Below are 18,530 nucleotides of genomic sequence, written 5' to 3'. Positions count from 1 at the left end.
TTTAAGGAATCAGAACATGGCTGTGCAGGTCAAGGTGAAGTTTTCCCTGCCGTCTTTCAAAGCATCACCTTCCTCCCAGGTCTGCAAGGTGGTGAACGCTACAGTGCTGTCCTGCCTGGCTCCCCCCCTCACCGCTGAGTACCGGCCCGGCCTGGATGCTGTGGAACGACCAGATGAGTTTGGGTTTATCTTTAACAATGTGCAGTCCCTCCTGGTCTACAATGACACCAAGTTTATCTACTACCCCAACCCAACGTTTGAACTGCTGAGCCCAACTGGGGTGCTGGAGCAGAAGCCAGGGTCACCCATCATCATGAAGGTAAGGAGACCTTTACTCAACCCATGGGAAGAAACAAAAAACCAATCCCAGAGAGATTTTTATTCCCTCTTTGGAGAACAGGATACACCGGTTGAGTCCCATCATTTGCAGAAGGAACGGGAATGAGGCAGAAATGAGAGAAATGCATCTTTGTACAGTCTTCTCTCCCCCTGTCCCTAGGGTAGAAACCTGTGCCCACCCGCTCCTGGAGGAGCAAAGCTCAACTACACCGTGCTCATCGGAGAGACACCCTGTGCTGTCACTGTCTCTGAGACCCAGCTGCTGTGTGAGCCACCCAATCTCACCGGACAGCACAAAGTGATGGTGAGGGACCAAACACTTCTTTCAGCATCCTTTCCCTCCCTCTTTCCCATCCTTTTCCCCCCTTTTCCAGCTCACTGATGAACTTAGATATTGAGTGCAGTTTCTTGTCCACGGTTCGGTAGGATTTTAGATCTTTATGGCTGTCTAACTGGAAGTGTAAAATACTGATGTGGATTAGCATGGACAAACTTCTTCCTCCCTGAGGGAACTACTACCAAAGCCTTCTAGAAGGAACAAATCTTTCTGGCAATGCCTTCAGCACCAGTTATCATCCTGTCTGTGGTGCTGCATGGCCTTCCTTCAGTGAGATCACTGGCTTTAAACTGAAAGAGGGCTGATTTAGATTAGATTAGGAATATATTCTTAATTATGAGGCGGTGAGGCACTGGCACAGGTTGCCCCATCCCTGGCAGTGTTCAAGGCCAGGGTGGATGGGGTTTGGAGCAAGCTGCTCTAGTGGAAGGGGTTCCTGCCCATGGCAGGGGGTTGGAAGTGGGTGAGCTTTAAGGTCCCTTCCAACACAAACCATTCATGATTCTATGATTTTCAGTGGGTTGTGTTCTTCCTCCTGTTGGGATTTTGACAGTCCTTCTAGCCAGACCTGATCTGCAAAGTGGATGGGAAGGTTTTCCTTTCCCTAAAGCAGAAGCAGCTAGGAATATCTGAATGCTGGAGTGGCTGAATCAATGGCCTCATGCAGGATAACAGTCGGTGTCTTCCTCTGCTTTGGTTTTGGGCATTGCTGCTTCCTCTGATCCGCTCGCAGCTGCCGAAGTGCTTGAGTGGAGCCCAAACGAGATTGTAATTGTGATTTATTCCCTTTAAGTTCAGCATCCAAAACATATTCACATTATCACAGTGTGATGCACAGAAGCACAACCTGGCTGAGAGCTGCTTACATCTGTGGCCGGGGCACATCCAATGAAAACCTGTCCTGGCATTAACCTCCAGCATGTTTGCTCTTCAGCTTTCACATGGGGCTTCATCTCCCCTTCTCTGTTCTCTCGTTCCAGTTGCTCTGGTTTCCTGTCAGTGAAACTATCACTAGGTTGCTTATGCCCACACCTTACAAAAGGGAGTTGAAAGCTTATAAAATAAAAGTCAAATGGAGCCATCAGATAGCAAGAACAAAGCCCAGATAGTGAAGGACTGGCACATTTATCATGACTTGAAGCCTCCCTGTGTCAGTATAAGCTACGCTCTGGACTTGCTATATTCTTGGCTGAAACACGACTGTTCAGTGCTTCTGTAGGGATCTCCACAGGCTATGTGCTGTTTACTCAGGCTTTGGGACAGGCTGACACCCTTAGCTAAAGCTGCTGGTTACCTCTGTTGTGCTTTGTAGGTGCGTGTTGGTGGCATCATCTTCTCCCCTGGCTCAGTGAGCATCATCTCAGACAGCCTCCTGACCCTGCCAGCCATCGTCAGCATCGCGGCTGGAGGAAGCCTGCTCCTCATCATCGTCATCATCGTCCTCATTGCCTACAAGCGCAAGTCCCGAGAGAACGACCTGACCCTGAAGAGGCTGCAGATGCAGATGGACAACCTGGAGTCCCGAGTGGCCCTGGAGTGCAAGGAAGGTCAGTACAGACCAGGTACACTCGGTGTGTTGCAGCTCCATGCTGTGCTCCCCAGCTCGCCCCAGCAGAGTCCCCCCATCATTCAATGCTTGTGGTGAGGAATGGAGTTCATGCCCCCCCACGTTTGCCCACCAGACAAGCTGCAGCAGGGTGGGCAGCCACAAACATGTCAGCAGCAGACACAGCTCTGCTGCCTGATGTGCAGAGAATAGGATTAGAGCTTGATCCTGCTTAAGCAACATGCCTGGATGGTGCTGGAGGGATGGTGTGAGCCCCAGGGTGTCCAACACAATATGCTCCCTTGTCTAATGGCCTTTTAGTAAAGAGCTTTAAAAAAGGCACAGAGATATGGAGGAGAAGAGGTTTGGACCCCCAAGAAACAGTGTGTATCCCAAATGAAAGGCAGGAGGATGGGAAAGCTGGTTCAGTTCCTCCTCTAGTCTCTAAGATGTGAGCCCAGAGCAGTGTGAGCAGGTCTGAGAGATAGGAAGAAGCTCCTCAGCATTTACTTCTGGGGAATCTTGTGTGTTATTTGGACTAGATTTCAACACAGACAAGTCTTGCTCCTTCAGGGAGGCAGCTGTGCCTGCTTGCTCTGCATCAGAGTGAAGGTGGAGGTGTGCAGACATCTCTGTAGCTGGTGGGTGAGAGAAGAAACATTCTGCTGTAGTTCTCTATGTCCTTCCAGCTGGAAGGAAGCTTAGTGAATTAAAGAAAAATAAAAGCTGCAAATTCTATAGTGTGACCCGTTTCTAGGGAGCATCACACTGGATTTGTTCAGCTAGTTTTAAAAGGATAGCCTTGGAAGCACAGGACAAAAAATGAGATGTATTCAGGAGAGAACACCACTTGGGCATAGGCACAGCCTAACTGGGGCACAGAGACCTCACTGAGCCAGCATTTCATACTTTGGAAGATAAACACAAGGCCACACATAGACCTGTATAACATGGTGATGTTATGTAGCAAGTGGAAGAATAAATCCCTTCCTGACCCCTGCAGCAAGCAGTTTCTGCTTGGATTTGATCTGCATCAGCTTTGATTATTTTGGCAACTGTTGACAGAGGAGGAAAGGAAGAAGAAAGGAAAATATGGGAAGCACCAAGTTAGGAAAATAGATCCTCATTTCTGTCTGCAGTCTTTAAAGGTGCTGTAGGTATGTGTACACAAGTGTGAACTGCATACAAATTAATAGGCATCTTTTGTTCTCAGCATCTGCTCTGTGCAGTGTGTGCTCTCTCGCTTTCAGCAGAACCTCTGAGGGAAATGGTTTGTCTGAGCTACAGAGCAGGGTCTCCTCCACATCACTTTTCTGAGCTGGCCTATTTGTGGTCCTATTCAATGCGAGCAGACGGGCAGCCCACCCCCCCCGAGCTCACGTGTGCTTCTCTCTTGTTCTATTCTCCCTCAACAGCTTTTGCAGAGCTGCAGACGGATATCAATGAACTGACCAGTGACCTGGATCGCTCTGGGATCCCATACCTTGACTACCGGACCTATGCCATGAGGGTCCTTTTCCCTGGCATTGAGGACCATCCTGTCCTGCGCGAGCTGGAGGTAACGTGCAGTCTGTGCTCATGCCCTTCAAGTTTTCCCTGAGCTGGTGTGAAACCCGGAGGCCTTTATGCCTTCCACACCAAATCTTATGAGAGGCACTGGGATCAGCAGGATGAGCCCCCAGTTCATTTTAGCTAGGAAGCTGGTGGTTCATCTCTCATTGCTTGATTCCTTTTGCTTTCTTCCCTCTGCTGTTGCTTTAGTTTCATTTTATGAGGTTTTATATTGCTATAGGCCAGCAGCAAAGCATACCAGAGAAGTTACTGGTGTCCTTTTAATCTCCTCCCTACTCACTGTACAGTGCAGGGAAGGATTTGAGCCTGGGAGCATCCTGCTTGGAGCATCCTGCTGCTGCTATTCCATGGCGTGTCCACCGGAGGGCAAACGCCGTGGCTCAGCATGGCTAGCCTGCCTGTGAGCACCTCAGTGTTTTGTCTATGTCTAAATATACATGAAAGATTTTCACTGGGGATACAGCAAAATGGGTAATGTGCAAGGGTCCAACGGATCCCCTTGCAGATGAGCCCTGCTCACTTGTGAGAGCACCCAAATAAATGATGGTGCTTCAAGAAATGTTCTCTGCCACTGAAAGAACGTGGAGCTTCCATCCTCCATCCAGGATGCACACACGTACCAGCTCTGCACTCCTTCTTGGAGTATTGCTCCAGTATCCTGAAAGTCGTAAGTCCCCTTGCCTTCACACAGCCCAGGGGATGGCCCAAATGTTCAGCCAGAGGTGTAAGAGGAAGAAGCAATGCTTGCTTGTGCTCTGTATGGCTGCATTGCTTTACCAGGCAAGCCCTACTTAGCATTAATGCATCAAATGTGATTCATCTCCAATGGGCACCAGTAGTTACCCTGGTGTTGGTAAAACTCACCCGGGATTTGAACCAACCTCTCACAGCCCATTCCCTGCTATTTCCAGTCCCATGCACTATGTTCACTGTTTAAATTGCCAAGTAAACCAAACAAATATGAAAGCTTTTTGTTTTACTCATGAAAAACAGAATTGCAGAAGTGATGTGCTGCCAATTGCACAGTTGCTTTATTATGTAGTGTAGTAAAACCAATACATAAGTCTCCAAGATGTTTGGTAAGGAGCTGCCTGATGTAGTTCCATCATTTTCATTTGTAATGAATTACTTCAATCTGCAACTGGATCAAAGCCTCAATTACTTTTTTACACTTGTCCCATAATAAAACAATAGTCTAAATTAGTATTTAATATACTTAAGAGAGTGTCAGTTTTTGTGCAGAACAAGCAGACTTGTATGTTGTTTATAGAGCCATTAGCCTTAGAGTAGCAGCTTTATGACTCCGAGGGCAGTTCTGAACAATGATCATAGAATGGTCAGGGTTGGAAAGGACCTTAGTATCATCTAGTTCCAACCCTTCTGCCATGGGCAGGGAAACCACCCACTAAACTGTGTCAACCAAGACTCCCTCCAGCCTAGACTTGAACGCTGCCAGGGATGGAGCATTCACAACATGATGAAGGTGAGCTGTGCAGAAGTGCTGAAAGGGGACAGAAAAGGTGACCAGGACTGGCCAGAGACCATGTTGAGGGATGCCGAGACCTGGAGAGACAAGGTGCTGGCTTGTGCACCCAGGGTTAAACCATTCACCCCACCCTGAGTGATGCTCCTCCCTTGTCCTCCCAAGCCTTGGCTGATGGGTATTCTCTCCTCCACCACAGGTCCAAGGGAACGGGCAGCAGAGCGTGGAGAAGGCCTTGAAGCTCTTTGCACAGCTGATTAACAACAAAGTCTTCTTGCTGACCTTCATCCGAACACTGGAGCTGCAGCGCAGCTTCTCCATGCGCGATCGCGGCAACGTGGCCTCACTCATCATGACAGGGCTGCAGGGCAAGCTGGAGTATGCCACTGATGTGCTGAAGCAGCTGCTCTCTGACCTCATCGAGAAGAACCTGGAGAACAAGAACCATCCCAAACTGCTCCTGCGCAGGTAGGACAAGCAATGACCGGTCTTAGAGCAGTTCACTCTTTCCACAAGGTTGCATGGACACACTGCTGCTTGCCTCTGGGGGCCCTGCAGGACCAGGGTGCTGGTTGTGAGAGGATAACACTGTTCATCCATGCTGGATTTTGGATGACCAACCTATTTCTTTGCCTGTCTTAACGACACAAGATTAACTTGACTTAGTGTTTTCACAGATGGCTGAACAGGGTCTTGAATTGGATCATAGAATTATAGAAGGGTTTGGGTTGGAAGGGACCTTAAAGCTCATCCAGTTCCAACCCTCTGTCATGGGCAGGGACACCTTCCACTAGAACAAGCTGCGCAAAGCAATTTGGCTTATTTCTCAGATGTCTATACAGTACTTGGGGACGTTGTCTTGCATGAGCTGTGCTTTTAAGATGGTGAGCAGAGTATTGAAGACCTACTGAAGGGGGGTACTTCCTGGATGGACAAAGTTGGGCATTGCCCCTAGAGCTGTCAGGGAAAGGCAGGCAGCATCCCCTTCTTTGTGTGCTGCTGGGTCAGGCTGGGGTGTCACAGCCTCTGCCACAGGGATCTCTGGCAGGGCAGCTGCAACTTTCCCCTCGTCTGCTGCACCCTTTTGTGGTGTTTCTCCTCTTTCTGCTCCTTCTCAGTCGGCAGGTCCTCCTGTAACCACACAACTGCTATGGAGGGGATGCTTGTGCTGCTGCAGCTGGGCAGCGCAGTGGCTGGCCCCAGGCTCATCCCCCTGCACTGTCCCATCCCATGGCTTGCGCTCACGTGTCTGTGTTGGAGCGTCCCTCTGTGTCTCGGGGAGGAACGTTGCCCCTTGCTGTCTTGCAGCTGGAGCTCCCTTTTCTCAGGGCCGCCCACCTGCCCATGCAGGTTGGCTGTCCTCTGCCTGTGGTGCCTGTGCCTCCTGCTGGTCCTGCTGCTGCTCTTCTGCCCCTCCAGGACGTCTATGCAGAGGGTCACCACAAACCTCTCTACCGCTCACAGGCTAGGGGAGGCAACTGCCTCCTGCACCTCGAGACCTGTGCTGCTGGGCACATGCGCCTCCATCACCGGGGGCTGAGAGTCCTGATCTGAGAAAGCAGCTGTATGTCCTTGTGTGTCTGCTGCTGGGGCAAAGCGCGGTGTCACAGCCTCTGGCCCTGGGACCTCTGTCAACGAAGGTGTTGCTTCGCCCTTGTCTGCTGCTAGGGAGACAACAGCACTGGTCGTCTCTTCTTGCTGTTCTCCCAACATGGGTGACACCATGCCTTGTACACCCTCTCCTGCTGCAGCACTGCCCACACTGCTGGGGACGCTGGATCCCTCCTGGGGACCCACGTGCGGGTCCTGGGAGAGCTCTGGTGCAGAGGTGTCAACATAGGTGTCCCATATGGTGACGGCTTCTCCTTGAGACAGCTCTTTGTCCATGTCGCCTTCTGACTCAGCTTTCACCTCCTCCGCCTGTTCCTTGGTCGGGGTTGCTGGCTCATCCTGTACACACAGGAGAACGTCAGAGCTAACAGCTCTCCCCAGCTGTGTCTCTCTTGGGGCTGCAGGTGGTTGTGTGGGTGCTGTGCTGTGGGGCTGCTTTCTGCCCCGTGGCCCCACGGCTAGCACCAAGGCTGGTGGTGCATTAGCCCAGTGCTTGGGCTCCAAGGTTGCTGCTGGTAGCTGCTCCCTGGGAGGGAGGTCCCTCACGGGGTGCTCTCCTTCAGTGCCTTTGCTCGAGAGGAGTGTACGGGACAGGGAAGCGAGAGCACAGGCAGGGGAAGGTGGGAATGTCAGCAGGATGGCAGAGGGGGCACCAGCAATGTCCCTGCCAAACACCCCCGGGGATGTGGGCCTGCCTCCAGCACCTCGGGATCTGCAGTGCTAGCCTCACGTGTGTCATTTACTGGTGATCAGAGTTATGAATCAAGGGAGAGGCTGCTGCTTCTCCTTCATTGTCGTCCCCCTTCAGGGGATCCACATCGGGGGCCTGGAAGTGTTCCTGGACCAAGGCTTTGACCCAGATGTTGCAGTTGGTGACATCCTACAGCTGGGACAGCTCTCTGTCGCCTTCCCTTCCTTGGTCCTCTTCCTGGACCTTCACAGTCCTCGTTTCCTCCTGTAATCCCACAACCGGCATGAGGGGATGAGTGTCCTGCAGCTCAGCAGCAGAGCAGCTGGCCCCAGGCAGGGGGAGGCTCATGCTCCTGAGCTGTTCCAACGTCTCCTCAGCGCTCACCCGTCTGTGTTGGAGCTCCCGCTCCTCAGGGCCATCCAGCTGCCCGAGCAGGCTGGCTCTCCTCTCCTCTGTCTCGGGGAGCACCAGGAATCTCTCTCCCACACGCAGCCCCAGGGAGGCACCTGCTTCCTGCACCTCGGTGTCTGTGGTGCCGCCTGCCCGTGCCTCAGTCACCAAGTGCTGAGCATCCTGAAGCAAGGGAGAAGCGGCGGCATCTTCCTCTTTGTGTGCTGCTGGGTCAGGCTGGGGTGTCACAGCCTCTGCCGCAGGGATCTCTGGCAGGGCAGCTGCAACTTTCCCCTCGTCTGCTGCTGGGGAGGCAAGGGTTCTGCTGTGCTCCCCCTGAGGCTTCGCTGCCAAAGGAGCCTCAAGGCTTCCTCTCTATGCGCGTGGCTGTGACCTCCAGAGGTGCCTTGAATCCTCTGCTGCTGTGCGGGGCAGGTGCCCGTCTCTGTCCTTGTGCTGTGGCCTCCTGCTTGCTGAAGCCATGGGAAGCTCGTGCTGGTGCCACTGGTGGGAGAGGTGCCAGTCTCTCCTTAGTAGCTGCGGGCAGGCAGCTTCCCTTTGGCTGCTCCCTAGGTTTGCTCTTGCTGGGCAGTGGGGGCAGGTGCTGTGGCAACACCTTGTGGTGTAGCCCTGGCGACATGGTGTTGAGGCTGCCCTTGGTGCCTGTCGTCGGCATCGCTGGCAGGTGCTCGGCCACTGTGCCAGCGATGCTCTTTGTAGTCTGAGTGGCACAGTCCTTGCTGCTTGGGGCTGCCTGGACAGTGGCTGTTGTTGTGCTTGTCCCTGCAGCCCTGCTGCGTGGTGGCTCCTGCCGTGCCGCTGGCTGCTGGCAGGGTTCCTGCCTCCCTGCCACAGTTGGCAGCCTGGAGAACCTGCTTATGGCTCTTTCTGAAGGAGGTGGTGGCCAGGATGTCATTGGCACCACTGGTGGCAGAGGAAGCCTCTGCCCCTGCATTCCACCACTGATGTGGGGCAGCACCACTCGGTGCCTCGGGCTGCTCATCTGCAAGAGAAGCCGAGGAGAGGCTGTGTGATGGTCACCCCTGCACCTGCATCCCAGCTGCCAAAAGAGCCTCAAGTGTTGCAGGTGGCATTGCCACCTTGGCCCCAGGCAGGCTTTTTGGTTATGTTCTCCTGTTCTGCCTGCTTCTTCTTGATTTTCTGGGGCAAGGCCACAGGTAGGAGCAGAGGCTTCCTCTCTATGCCTGTGGCTGTGACCTGCAGAGGTGCCTTGAATCCTCTGCTGCTGTGCGGGGCAGGTGCCTGTCTCTGTCCTTGTGCTGTGGCCTCCTGCTTGCTGAAGCCATGGGAAACTCGTGCTGGTGCCACTGGTGGGAGAGGTGCCTGGAACTGGAAGAAACCTTAAATGTTCTTCCAGCTCCAACCCCTGCCACAAGCAGGGACACCTTCCACTACAGTAGGTTGCTCCCAGCCATGTCCAGCCTAGCCTTGAACAGGCCTTACATCCAGCTTCCCTTGCCAAGGATGGGGCAGCCCCACCTTCTCTGGGCACCCCCATGCTGGCACCTCAGCACCCTCGCAGGTAAGAGCTTCTGCCTACTAATTTTAATCTCCCTCAAAAGACCTTTGTGCGCCTTAAGATGAGGTAACAGCTGAGATCCCTACATAAACCCCAGGTTTAATGGAACAGACATTCTGTAGATGCATTCTCTCAGAGCTGCTCTCACCTGAGCTCTGTGGCTCCCTGCAAAGGCCGCAAGGAGAAGGGAGGAGCAGCCTGTGCACCTCAGGAACACCCAAGCACGTCTGAGAGACGCGCAGGCAGACACGGGGGGTGGCCGGGAGGCAGACACTGAGGGATCAGCGCTCTGCCAATGGGAGCGCTCCTTGTAGAGGGAGTGCCGCAGGCGCTCACAGACGCCCCTGCTGATTGGCCCAGGTTCCCGGGCTTCTGGAGGCTCCTCCCTCGGCCCAGCCGTCAGTCAGGAGCTGCTCCAGCCGCCCCCCCCCCTCCCCGCTCTGCCTCTGGCACCGCTGTAGGGACGGGCTGGGGCTGTTCCCACAGCCATAGAGCCGGTAGCGAAATGGGGTCGGGGTGGCGGAAAGGCAAGGCCATGCTCGTGCTCATGCTGCCTTACAGCTTCTCAGCACAGCTTTTAGAGGCTGTTTCCAGCAAGGGCGAGTTGTTCTGAGCACGCTACAGTTGCACTCTGGAGTTTATCTGTCAGAGGCACGCAGGGTGGCCATGAACACGAGGTGGTTTCCCAAACCCAAAGAGCTCTGCATGAATCCCTGCACGTTTGCAGCCTTAGAGCCACTTCCCTGTCCTTGTCTCCTGCAGCCCCGGGAAACAAGGCCATGGCTCGGGGCAGCTGCAGGACATCCTGTGCTGCAGCCCTCAGAAGCTGCAGGGTGGGGTTGGGGAGGATCGAGGGGGGTGCCCCGTCTGCTGCCCATTTAGAGTAGTGCTTCTGTAGACACTGCCAGCTTCTCACTGCATCCCTCCAGTGCTTGTGTGTGCAAGAGGAGCATGAGGTTTGCAATCTCTAACCCTTATCTCTGGATTTAGCAACTCCAAGCCTTCTCCTTATTCCTCCTGTGAAATACGCAGGGATCTCTGGCAGGGCAGCTGCAACTTTCCCCTCGTCTGCTGCTGGGGAGGCAAGGGTTCTGCTGCGCTCCCCCTGAGGCTTCGCTGCCAGAGGAGCCTCAAGTGTTGCAGGTGGCATTGCCACCTTGGCACCAGGCAGGCTTTTGGTTATGTTCTCCTGTTCTGCCTGCCTCTTCTTGATTTTCTGGGGAACGGACACAGGTGGGAGCAGAGGCTTCCTCTGTATGTGTGTGGCTATGACCTGCAGAGGTGCCTTGAGTCCTCTGCTGCTGTGTGGGGCAGGTGCCTGTCTCTGTCTTTGTGCTGTAGCCTCCTGCTTGCTGAAGCCATGGGAAGCTCGTGCTGGTGCCACTGGTGGGAGAGGTGCCAGTCTCTCCTTAGTAGCTGCGGGCAGGCAGCTTCCCTTTGGCTGCTCCCTAGGTTTGCTCTTGCTGGGCAATGGGGGCAGGTGCTGTGGCAACACCTTGTGGTGTAGCCCTGGCGACCTGGTGTTGAGGCTGCGCTTGGTGCCCGTCGTCGGCATCGCTGGCAGGTGCTCGGCCACTCTGCCAGTGATGCTCATTGTAGTCTGAGTGGCACAGTCCTTGCTGCTTGGGGCTGCCTGGACTGTGGCTGTTGTTGTGCTTGTCCCTGCAGCCCTGCTGCGTGGTGGCTCCTGCCGTGCCGCTGGCTACTGGCAGGGTTCCTGCCTCCCTGACACAGTTGGCAGCCTGAAGAACCTGCTTATGGTTCTTTCTGAAGGAGCTGGTGGCCAGGATGTCATTGGCACCACTGGTGGCAGAGGAAGCCTCTGCCCCTGCATTCCACCACTGATGCGGGGCAGCACCACTTGGTGCCTCGGGCTGCTCATCTGCAAGAGAAGCCGAGGAGAGGCTGTGTGATGGTCACCCCTGCACCTGCATCCCAGCTGCCAAAGAAGCCTCAAGTGCTGCAGGTGGCATTGCCACCTTGGCCCCAGGCAGGCTTTTTGTTATGTTCTCCTGTTCTGCCCGCCTCTTCTTGATTTTCTGGGGCAAGGCCACAGGTAGGAGCAGAGGCTTCCTCTCTATGTGTGTGGCTGTGACCTGCAGAGCTGCCTTGAATCCTCTGCTGCTGTGCGGGGCAGGTGCCTGTCTCTGTCCTTGTGCTGTGGCCTCCTGCTTGCTGAAGCCATGGGAAGCTCGTGCTGGTGCCACTGGTGGGAGAGGTGCCTGGAACTGGAAAAAAACCTTAAATGTTCTTCCAGCTCCAACCCCTGCCACAAGCAGGGACACCTTCCACTACAGTAGGTTGCTCCCAGCCCTGTCCAGCCTAGCCTTGAACAGGCCTTACATCCAGCTTCCCTTGCCAGGGATGGGGCAGCCGTACATTCTCTGGGCACCCCATGCTGGCACCTCAGCACCCTCGCAGGTAAAAGCTTCTGGCTACTAATTTTATTCTCCCTCAAAAGACCTTTGTGCGCCTTAAGATGAGGTAACAGCTGAGATCCCTACATAAACCCCAGGTTTAATGGAACAGATATTCTGTAGATGCATTCTCTCAGAGCTGCTCTCACCTGAGCTCTGTGGCTCCCTGCAAAGGCCGCAAGGAGAAGGGGGGAGCAGCCTGTGCACCTCAGGAACACCCAAGCACAACTGAGAGACGCGCAGGCAGACACGGGGGGTGGCGGGGAGGCAGACACTGAGGGATCAGCGCTCCGCCAATGGGAGCGCTCCTTGTAGAGGGAGTGCCGCAGGCGCTCACAGACGCCCCTGCTGATTGGCCCAGGTTCCCGGGCTTCTGGAGGCTCCTCCCTCGGCCCAGCCGTCAGTCAGGAGCTGCTCCAGCCGCCCCCCCCTCCCCGCTCTGCCTCTGGCACCGCTGTAGGGACGGGCTGGGGCTGTTCCCACAGCCATAGAGCCTGGGGTGTCGATAGCGAAATGGGGTCGGGTGGGGGAAAGGCAAGGCCATGCTCGTGCTCATGCTGCCTTACAGCTTCTCAGCACAGCTTTTAGAGGCTGTTTCCAGCAAGGGCGAGTTGTTCTGAGCACGCTACAGTTGCACTCTGGAGCTTTATCTGTCAGAGGCACGCAGGGTGGCCATGAACACGAGGTGGTTTCCCAAACCCGAAGAGCTCTGCATGAATCCCTGCACGTTTGCAGCCTTAGAGCCACTTCCCTGTCCTTGTCTCCTGCAGCCCCGGGAAACAAGGCCATGGCTTGGGGCAGCTGCAGGACATCCTGTGCTGCAGCCCTCAGAAGCTGCAGGGTGGGGTTGGGGAGGATCGAGGGGGGTGCCCCGTCTGCTGCCCATTTAGAGTTGTGCTTCTGCAGACACTGCCAGCTTCTCACTGCATCCCTCCAGTGCTTGTGTGTGCAAGAGGAGCATGAGGTTTGCAATCTCTAACCCTTATCTCTGGATTTAGCACCTCCAAGCCTTCTCCTTATTCCTCCTGTGAAATACGCAGGGATCTCTGGCAGGGCAGCTGCAACTTTCCCCTCGTCTGCTGCTGGGGAGGCAAGGGTTCTGCTGCGCTCCCCCTGAGGCTTCGCTGCCAAAGGAGCCTCAAGTGCTGCAGGTGGCATTGCCACCTTGGCCCCAGGCAGGCTTTTGGTTATGTTCTCCTGTTCTGCCGGCCTCTTCTTGATTTTCTGGGGCAAGGCCACAGGTAGGAGCAGAGGCTTCTTCTCTATGTGTGTGGCTGTGACCTGCAGAGGTGCCTTGAATCCTCTGCTGCTGTGCGGGGCAGGTGCCTGTCTCTGTCTTTGTGCTGTGGTCTCCTGCTTGCCGAAGCCATGGGAAGCTCGTGCTGGTGCCACTGGTGGGAGAGGTGCCAGTCTCTCCTTAGTATCTGCGGGCAGGCAGCTTCCTTTTGGCTGCTCCCTAGGGTTGGTCTTGCTGGGCAGTGGGGGCAGGTGCTGTGGCAACACCTTGTGGTGTAGCCCTGGCGACCTGGTGTTGAGGCTGCCCTTGGTGCCCATCGTCGGCATCGCTGGCAGGTGCTCGGCCACTGTGCCAGCGATGCTCTTTGTAGTCTGAGTGGCACAGTCCTTGCTGCTTGAGGCTGCCTGGACAGTGGCTGTTGTTGTGCTTGTCCCTGCAGCCCTGCTGCATGGTGGCTCCTGCCGTGCCGCTGGCTACTGGCAGGGTTCCTGCCTCCCTGCCACAGTTGGCAGCCTGGAGAACCTGCTTATGGCTCTTTCTGAAGGAGGTGGTGGCCAGGATGTCATTGGCACCACTGGTGGCAGAGGAAGCCTCTGCCCCTGCATTCCACCACTGATGCGGGGCAGCACCACTTGGTGCCTCGGGCTGCTCATCTGCAAGAGAAGCCGAGGAGAGGCTGTGTGATGGTCACCCCTGCACCTGCATCCCAGCTGCCAAAGGAGCCTCAAGTGCTGCAGGTGGCATTGCCACCTTGGCCCCAAGCAGGCTTTTGGTTATGTTCTCCTGTTCTGCCTGCTTCTTCTTGATTTTCTGGGGCAAGGCCACAGGTAGGAGCAGAGGCTTCCTCTCTATGTGTGTGGCTGTGACCTGCAGAGGTGCCTTGAATCCTCTGCTGCTGTGCGGGGCAGGTGCCTGTCTCTGTCCTTGTGCTGTGGCCTCCTGCTTGCTGAAGCCATGGGAAGCTCGTGCTGGTGCCACTGGTGGGAGAGGTGCCTGGAGCTGGAAAAAAACCTTAAATGTTCTTCCAGCTCCAACCCCTGCCACAAGCAGGGACACCTTCCACTACAGTAGGTTGCTCCCAGCCCTGTCCAGCCTAGCCTTGAACAGGCCTTACATCCAGCTTCCCTTGCCAAAGATGGGGCAGCCCCACCTTCTCTGGGCACCCCATGCTGGCACCTCAGCACCCTCGCAAGTAAAAGCTTCTGCCTACTTATTTTATTCCCCCTCAAAAGACCTTTGTGCACCTTAAGATGAGGTAACAGCTGAGATCCCTACATAAACCCCAGGTTTAATGGAACACACATTCTGTAGATGCATTCTCTCAGAGCTGCTCTCACCTGAGCTCTGTGGCTCCCTGCAAAGGCCGCAAGGAGAAGGGAGGAGCAGCCTGTGCACCTCAGGAACACCCAAGCACGACTGAGAGACGCGCAGGCAGACACGGGGGGTGGCGGGGAGGCAGACACTGAGGGATCAGCGCTCCGCCAATGGGAGCGCTCCTTGTAGAGGGAGTGCCGCAGGCGCTCACAGACGCCCCTGCTGATTGGCCCAGGTTCCCGGGCTTCTGGAGGCTCCTCCCCCGGCCCAGCCGTCAGTCAGGAGCTGCTCCAGCCGCCCCCCCCCCTCCCCGCTCTGCCTCTGGCACCGCTATAGGGGCGGTGTGGGGCTGTTCCCACAGCCATAGAGCCTGGGGAGTCGATAGCGAAATGGGGTCGGGTGGGGGAAAGGCAAGGCCATGTTCGTGCTCATGCTGCCTTACAGCTTCTCAGCACAGCTTGTAGAGGTGGTTTCCAGCAAGGGCGAGTTGTTCTGAGCACGCTACAGTTGCACTCTGGAGCTTTATCTACACAGTGTTTGTCTGCATGCTCCCCCCCATTTTGTAGGTGGAGATTTTCTAGGGGAAGTACCTCCTGCAGACTTGTTTGCACGGAGCCCACATCCTCCTGGTGCACACAGCAGGGATGGAAGTTTGAAGCAGCCAGTGCAGGACAGTGATGGTTAGCGGAATTGTTGGTCATTCACAGGACTGTTGCCCTGCAGATAGCTTATATTGTCAGCCTGTGTTGAGATGAGAATGAGGTTTGGTGCTTGAAGAAATGGAGAAAGGGGATTTGACAGAGATGCTCTGAGGTGTTTCTTTTTGCTGTTCCATTCAGCTGATCTTGTATTTCTGATAAAGAAATCAAAGGGAACAGCTGGGTATGACAGTGTCCGATACCATTCTTCTGCACAACATGCCCCAGCTTTCCTGTTTCCAGGTTTTTTACCGTGTCAGTGGCAAGCCATGAGGAGCCCACAGGGACAGGACACAGCATTACTTCACTGTGGGGCTCATAGGGGGGATTCTTGCCAATTCTTAATTTAATATTCTATTAATAAAGTAGTTTATTAAATTAATATTCACTCTCAAGTCCTGAATAAATCATTTTCTGAGGTTTTCACCTCTTGTCTGGTTTGTATCACTGACTGTGTTTTCCCTGGCTCACATCCTAGCGCTTCTCCTCTTCAATTGGGTGCCTGAAATATTTCTAGCAGGAGAACAATGTGTGTGTCTATTTGTGGCATGAATTTTTTAGGCAGTTAATCAATTCTGGCTGAAATTCTTTAGGGATCTGCAGACATTTTCACAGATTCCTGGCAGATGTTGCCATCAGAAGGGATGATGGATAGTGTGACCCCAGGTCTCTTTACCAACTGGTGTCAGGTTTTGTATGCTGGAATCCATGGCTCCTGTTTGTTCTTCACCTGCCTGACTTTGGAATCAAACCCTGTTGCTTCTATAGTGTATTCTTTTCTTTAAGTGTCAGTTTTCAAGCATGTGGGATGCTGTATAAATATATACCAAGAGGCAGTCCCTAACTCAAGGCAGCAGAGCAAAAGGGGAAGACGGGTCTGGAGCAGCATATAACTTGCTCCAGGTGAAGGTATGGGCAAAAGTAGAGGCTTGGGGCATTGCCATGCCCATGGGACGTCTCCTGAGCAGGGTTGGTGGCACATGGTCAAAAAGGCAGTGTTGTCAGGCAAGAGGATGAAGGTGGAGCATCAAACCAGCCGGGTCACCAGAGGAAAGGGTGCTGCAGAGGGCAAGGGATTGGATGCATCCCTTTTCCCTGGCTGCAATTTGGACCACATCCTGATATCAAATGTGGCCTGAAGGCCACGGTGCCCAGGCTCATTTCTCCATTTGGCTCTGATGCAGCAGAGCAGCTCCCCCATGCATGGCCTCAAGTGCAGGCTGGCAGCCCTGCCTGTCTACCTGCCTGCTTTCCTGCCTGCTTTCCTGCTTTCCTGTCTGCCTGCCTTCCTGCTTGCCACCATGGGCATGAGCTGCCTGGATGGGGCTCAGGTGCAGACTGTGGGACACTGCCACCAGCTCATCCATCCTGTCCTAGGGAAAAGTAGATTGTAGTGCTTTAAGCAAAGTCTCCAGGTCCTGCAGAGCCAGAATTAAAAACTGTCATTAGGAACTATTGTATTGAAATTAAAGATAATCTTGGGTACAATGTGGGGAGAGGACACTGGGTGGAACTGGGGAGAAAGCTGCAATTTCCCTGCCATTGTCACTATCCCTGATCTATCCTGGCTGTCCCTGATTGCCAGGAACTGCTGCAAATCCCAGTGATTTACTGAGCTAGACTATAATTTGCACCACGTGCAAGGAGCAGAGTGTCACCGGGCTCCCTGTCACCAGCCCCATCAGGGCTGTGATGGGCTGTCAGCTGGGCAAGCTGCTGTCTGCTTAGTGCGGGGAGTGGGGACCGCTCCTGCCACATCCTGCCCTGGTCCAGAGCATCACAGGAGCGGTGCCAGACTGCAGCCAGGGAGATCTGGGGCCTCTGATGCATGGCTTGGTTTAGTATGTAATGTGTGTGTCCTCCTGGCTTCCCTAGGACTGAGTCGGTGGCTGAGAAGATGCTGACTAACTGGTTTGCCTTCCTCCTCCACAAGTTTCTCAAGGTAAGGAGGGATGGAGCTGAGACCCTGCTGCTGCTGCTTTGCTGTCTCACCCAGGGTGAATCTGGGCTTGAAACTCTTCAGTCAGGCTCCAAGTTAAATGAGGGAAGAGAGGGGAGGTGGCTCCAGAGACACCTACACCCAGGGATGCTGTTCCATGGGCAGAGTTAAGCTGCTACAGCCTCTGTGCTCAGCATTCTTCAATGTGGTGTCATTCCCATGTAATGGAGTTTCTGTTGTACCTCTTTAGTACTTGGGAGAAATTCTCACTCCCACCTCCATGCCTGGGCTTCCCTATTTCTTAACTTTATTTGTGGTTTGAAAGCCACACAGAATGTGCTTCATGGGAGTGAATGAGGAGACCAGGATCTCAAATTGCTGTCTTTTTACAGCCATATAGATTCTATAGAGATTTGCCAAGCCAAAGACACCATACCCATCAAGCAGTGGAGCTTGTGGTTTTGGCTGTCTTCCCCAGGAGCTGCTGGAGGCTGAGCCTGGATTGCACATGTACTAAAGGTTGAGTCAGTGAGACTATGAATCATGTGCAGAACTGCTGTGCAGGCCAGGAGCCCTAAGGAGATGCACCTTCACCTCTGTGTTAGTTTTGCTGTCTGTCTCATTGTGTAGGAATGTGCTGGGGAACCACTCTTCATGCTCTACTGTGCCATCAAGCAACAGATGGAGAAAGGCCCAATTGATGCCATCACAGGAGAAGCTCGTTACTCCCTTAGTGAGGACAAGCTGATCCGGCAGCAAATTGAGTACAAGACTCTGGTGAGTGACCATTGTAGCAGCTGCTATTGGATTGCTTCTCTCTGCTTGGACATGAGCTGTTCTGACCTTTAGGTTGTTAATTAAGACACCACCATGAAGCTTAAATGTTACCAGTGCTATTAAGTCTCATGCCCAACTTAGGTGCATCCCTCACTTGCAGGTACAAATAGCCTGAGATAAGGTCTTGGAAGGTAGGGTTTGAGTGGAGTATTTTATCTTCCTGTGCACTGACCTCCCTCTAACAGGTAAACTCCTGTCTCAGTAATCAAAGAAATACTAGATGCAATTATGGATGCAGTGGGGTTTTTATGAGAACAGGTTGTTCTGACACATGTGGTTACAGTTCTTCTGGATACTTGTCTGAAGCCCACGATGTGGTTCTCCTTCCCCTCCAGATCCTAAACTGTGTGAACCCTGACAATGAGAACAGTCCAGAAATCCCTGTGAAGGTGCTAAACTGTGATACCATCACTCAAGTCAAAGAGAAGATCCTCGATGCAGTATACAAAAATGTCCCATATTCTCAGAGGCCAAGAGCTGTTGATATGGACTTGGGTAAGAGCTTCCTTGCCTCATAGAAGGGGAAGATCAGAGAGGTTGATCAATGATTCTGGGTGGGTTTTGCAGGGCTTGAAAACC

General features: G+C 53.9%; 1 protein-coding gene across 1 annotated transcript in view; it reads left to right on the top strand.

Annotated features, from left to right (window-relative positions):
* PLXNA2 (plexin A2) overlaps positions 1-18,530 on the top strand; it is a 142,420-nt gene that overhangs the window by 109,522 nt on the left and 14,368 nt on the right. Inside the window, exons 17-24 of the mRNA XM_005143191.4 lie at positions 80-319; positions 500-643; positions 1,989-2,223; positions 3,638-3,780; positions 5,477-5,745; positions 17,051-17,117; positions 17,745-17,891; positions 18,287-18,446. Coding sequence (XP_005143248.2) covers positions 80-319; positions 500-643; positions 1,989-2,223; positions 3,638-3,780; positions 5,477-5,745; positions 17,051-17,117; positions 17,745-17,891; positions 18,287-18,446 — 1,405 coding nt within the window. The remainder of the gene's footprint in view (positions 1-79; positions 320-499; positions 644-1,988; positions 2,224-3,637; positions 3,781-5,476; positions 5,746-17,050; positions 17,118-17,744; positions 17,892-18,286; positions 18,447-18,530) is intronic.

This window comes from Melopsittacus undulatus, chromosome 16, assembly GCF_012275295.1.
Source record: "Melopsittacus undulatus isolate bMelUnd1 chromosome 16, bMelUnd1.mat.Z, whole genome shotgun sequence".
NCBI classification, from domain to species: domain Eukaryota; kingdom Metazoa; phylum Chordata; class Aves; order Psittaciformes; family Psittaculidae; genus Melopsittacus; species Melopsittacus undulatus.
Note: the sequence above shows the minus strand (reverse complement) of the source record. Positions and strands in the feature narration are given on the sequence as shown.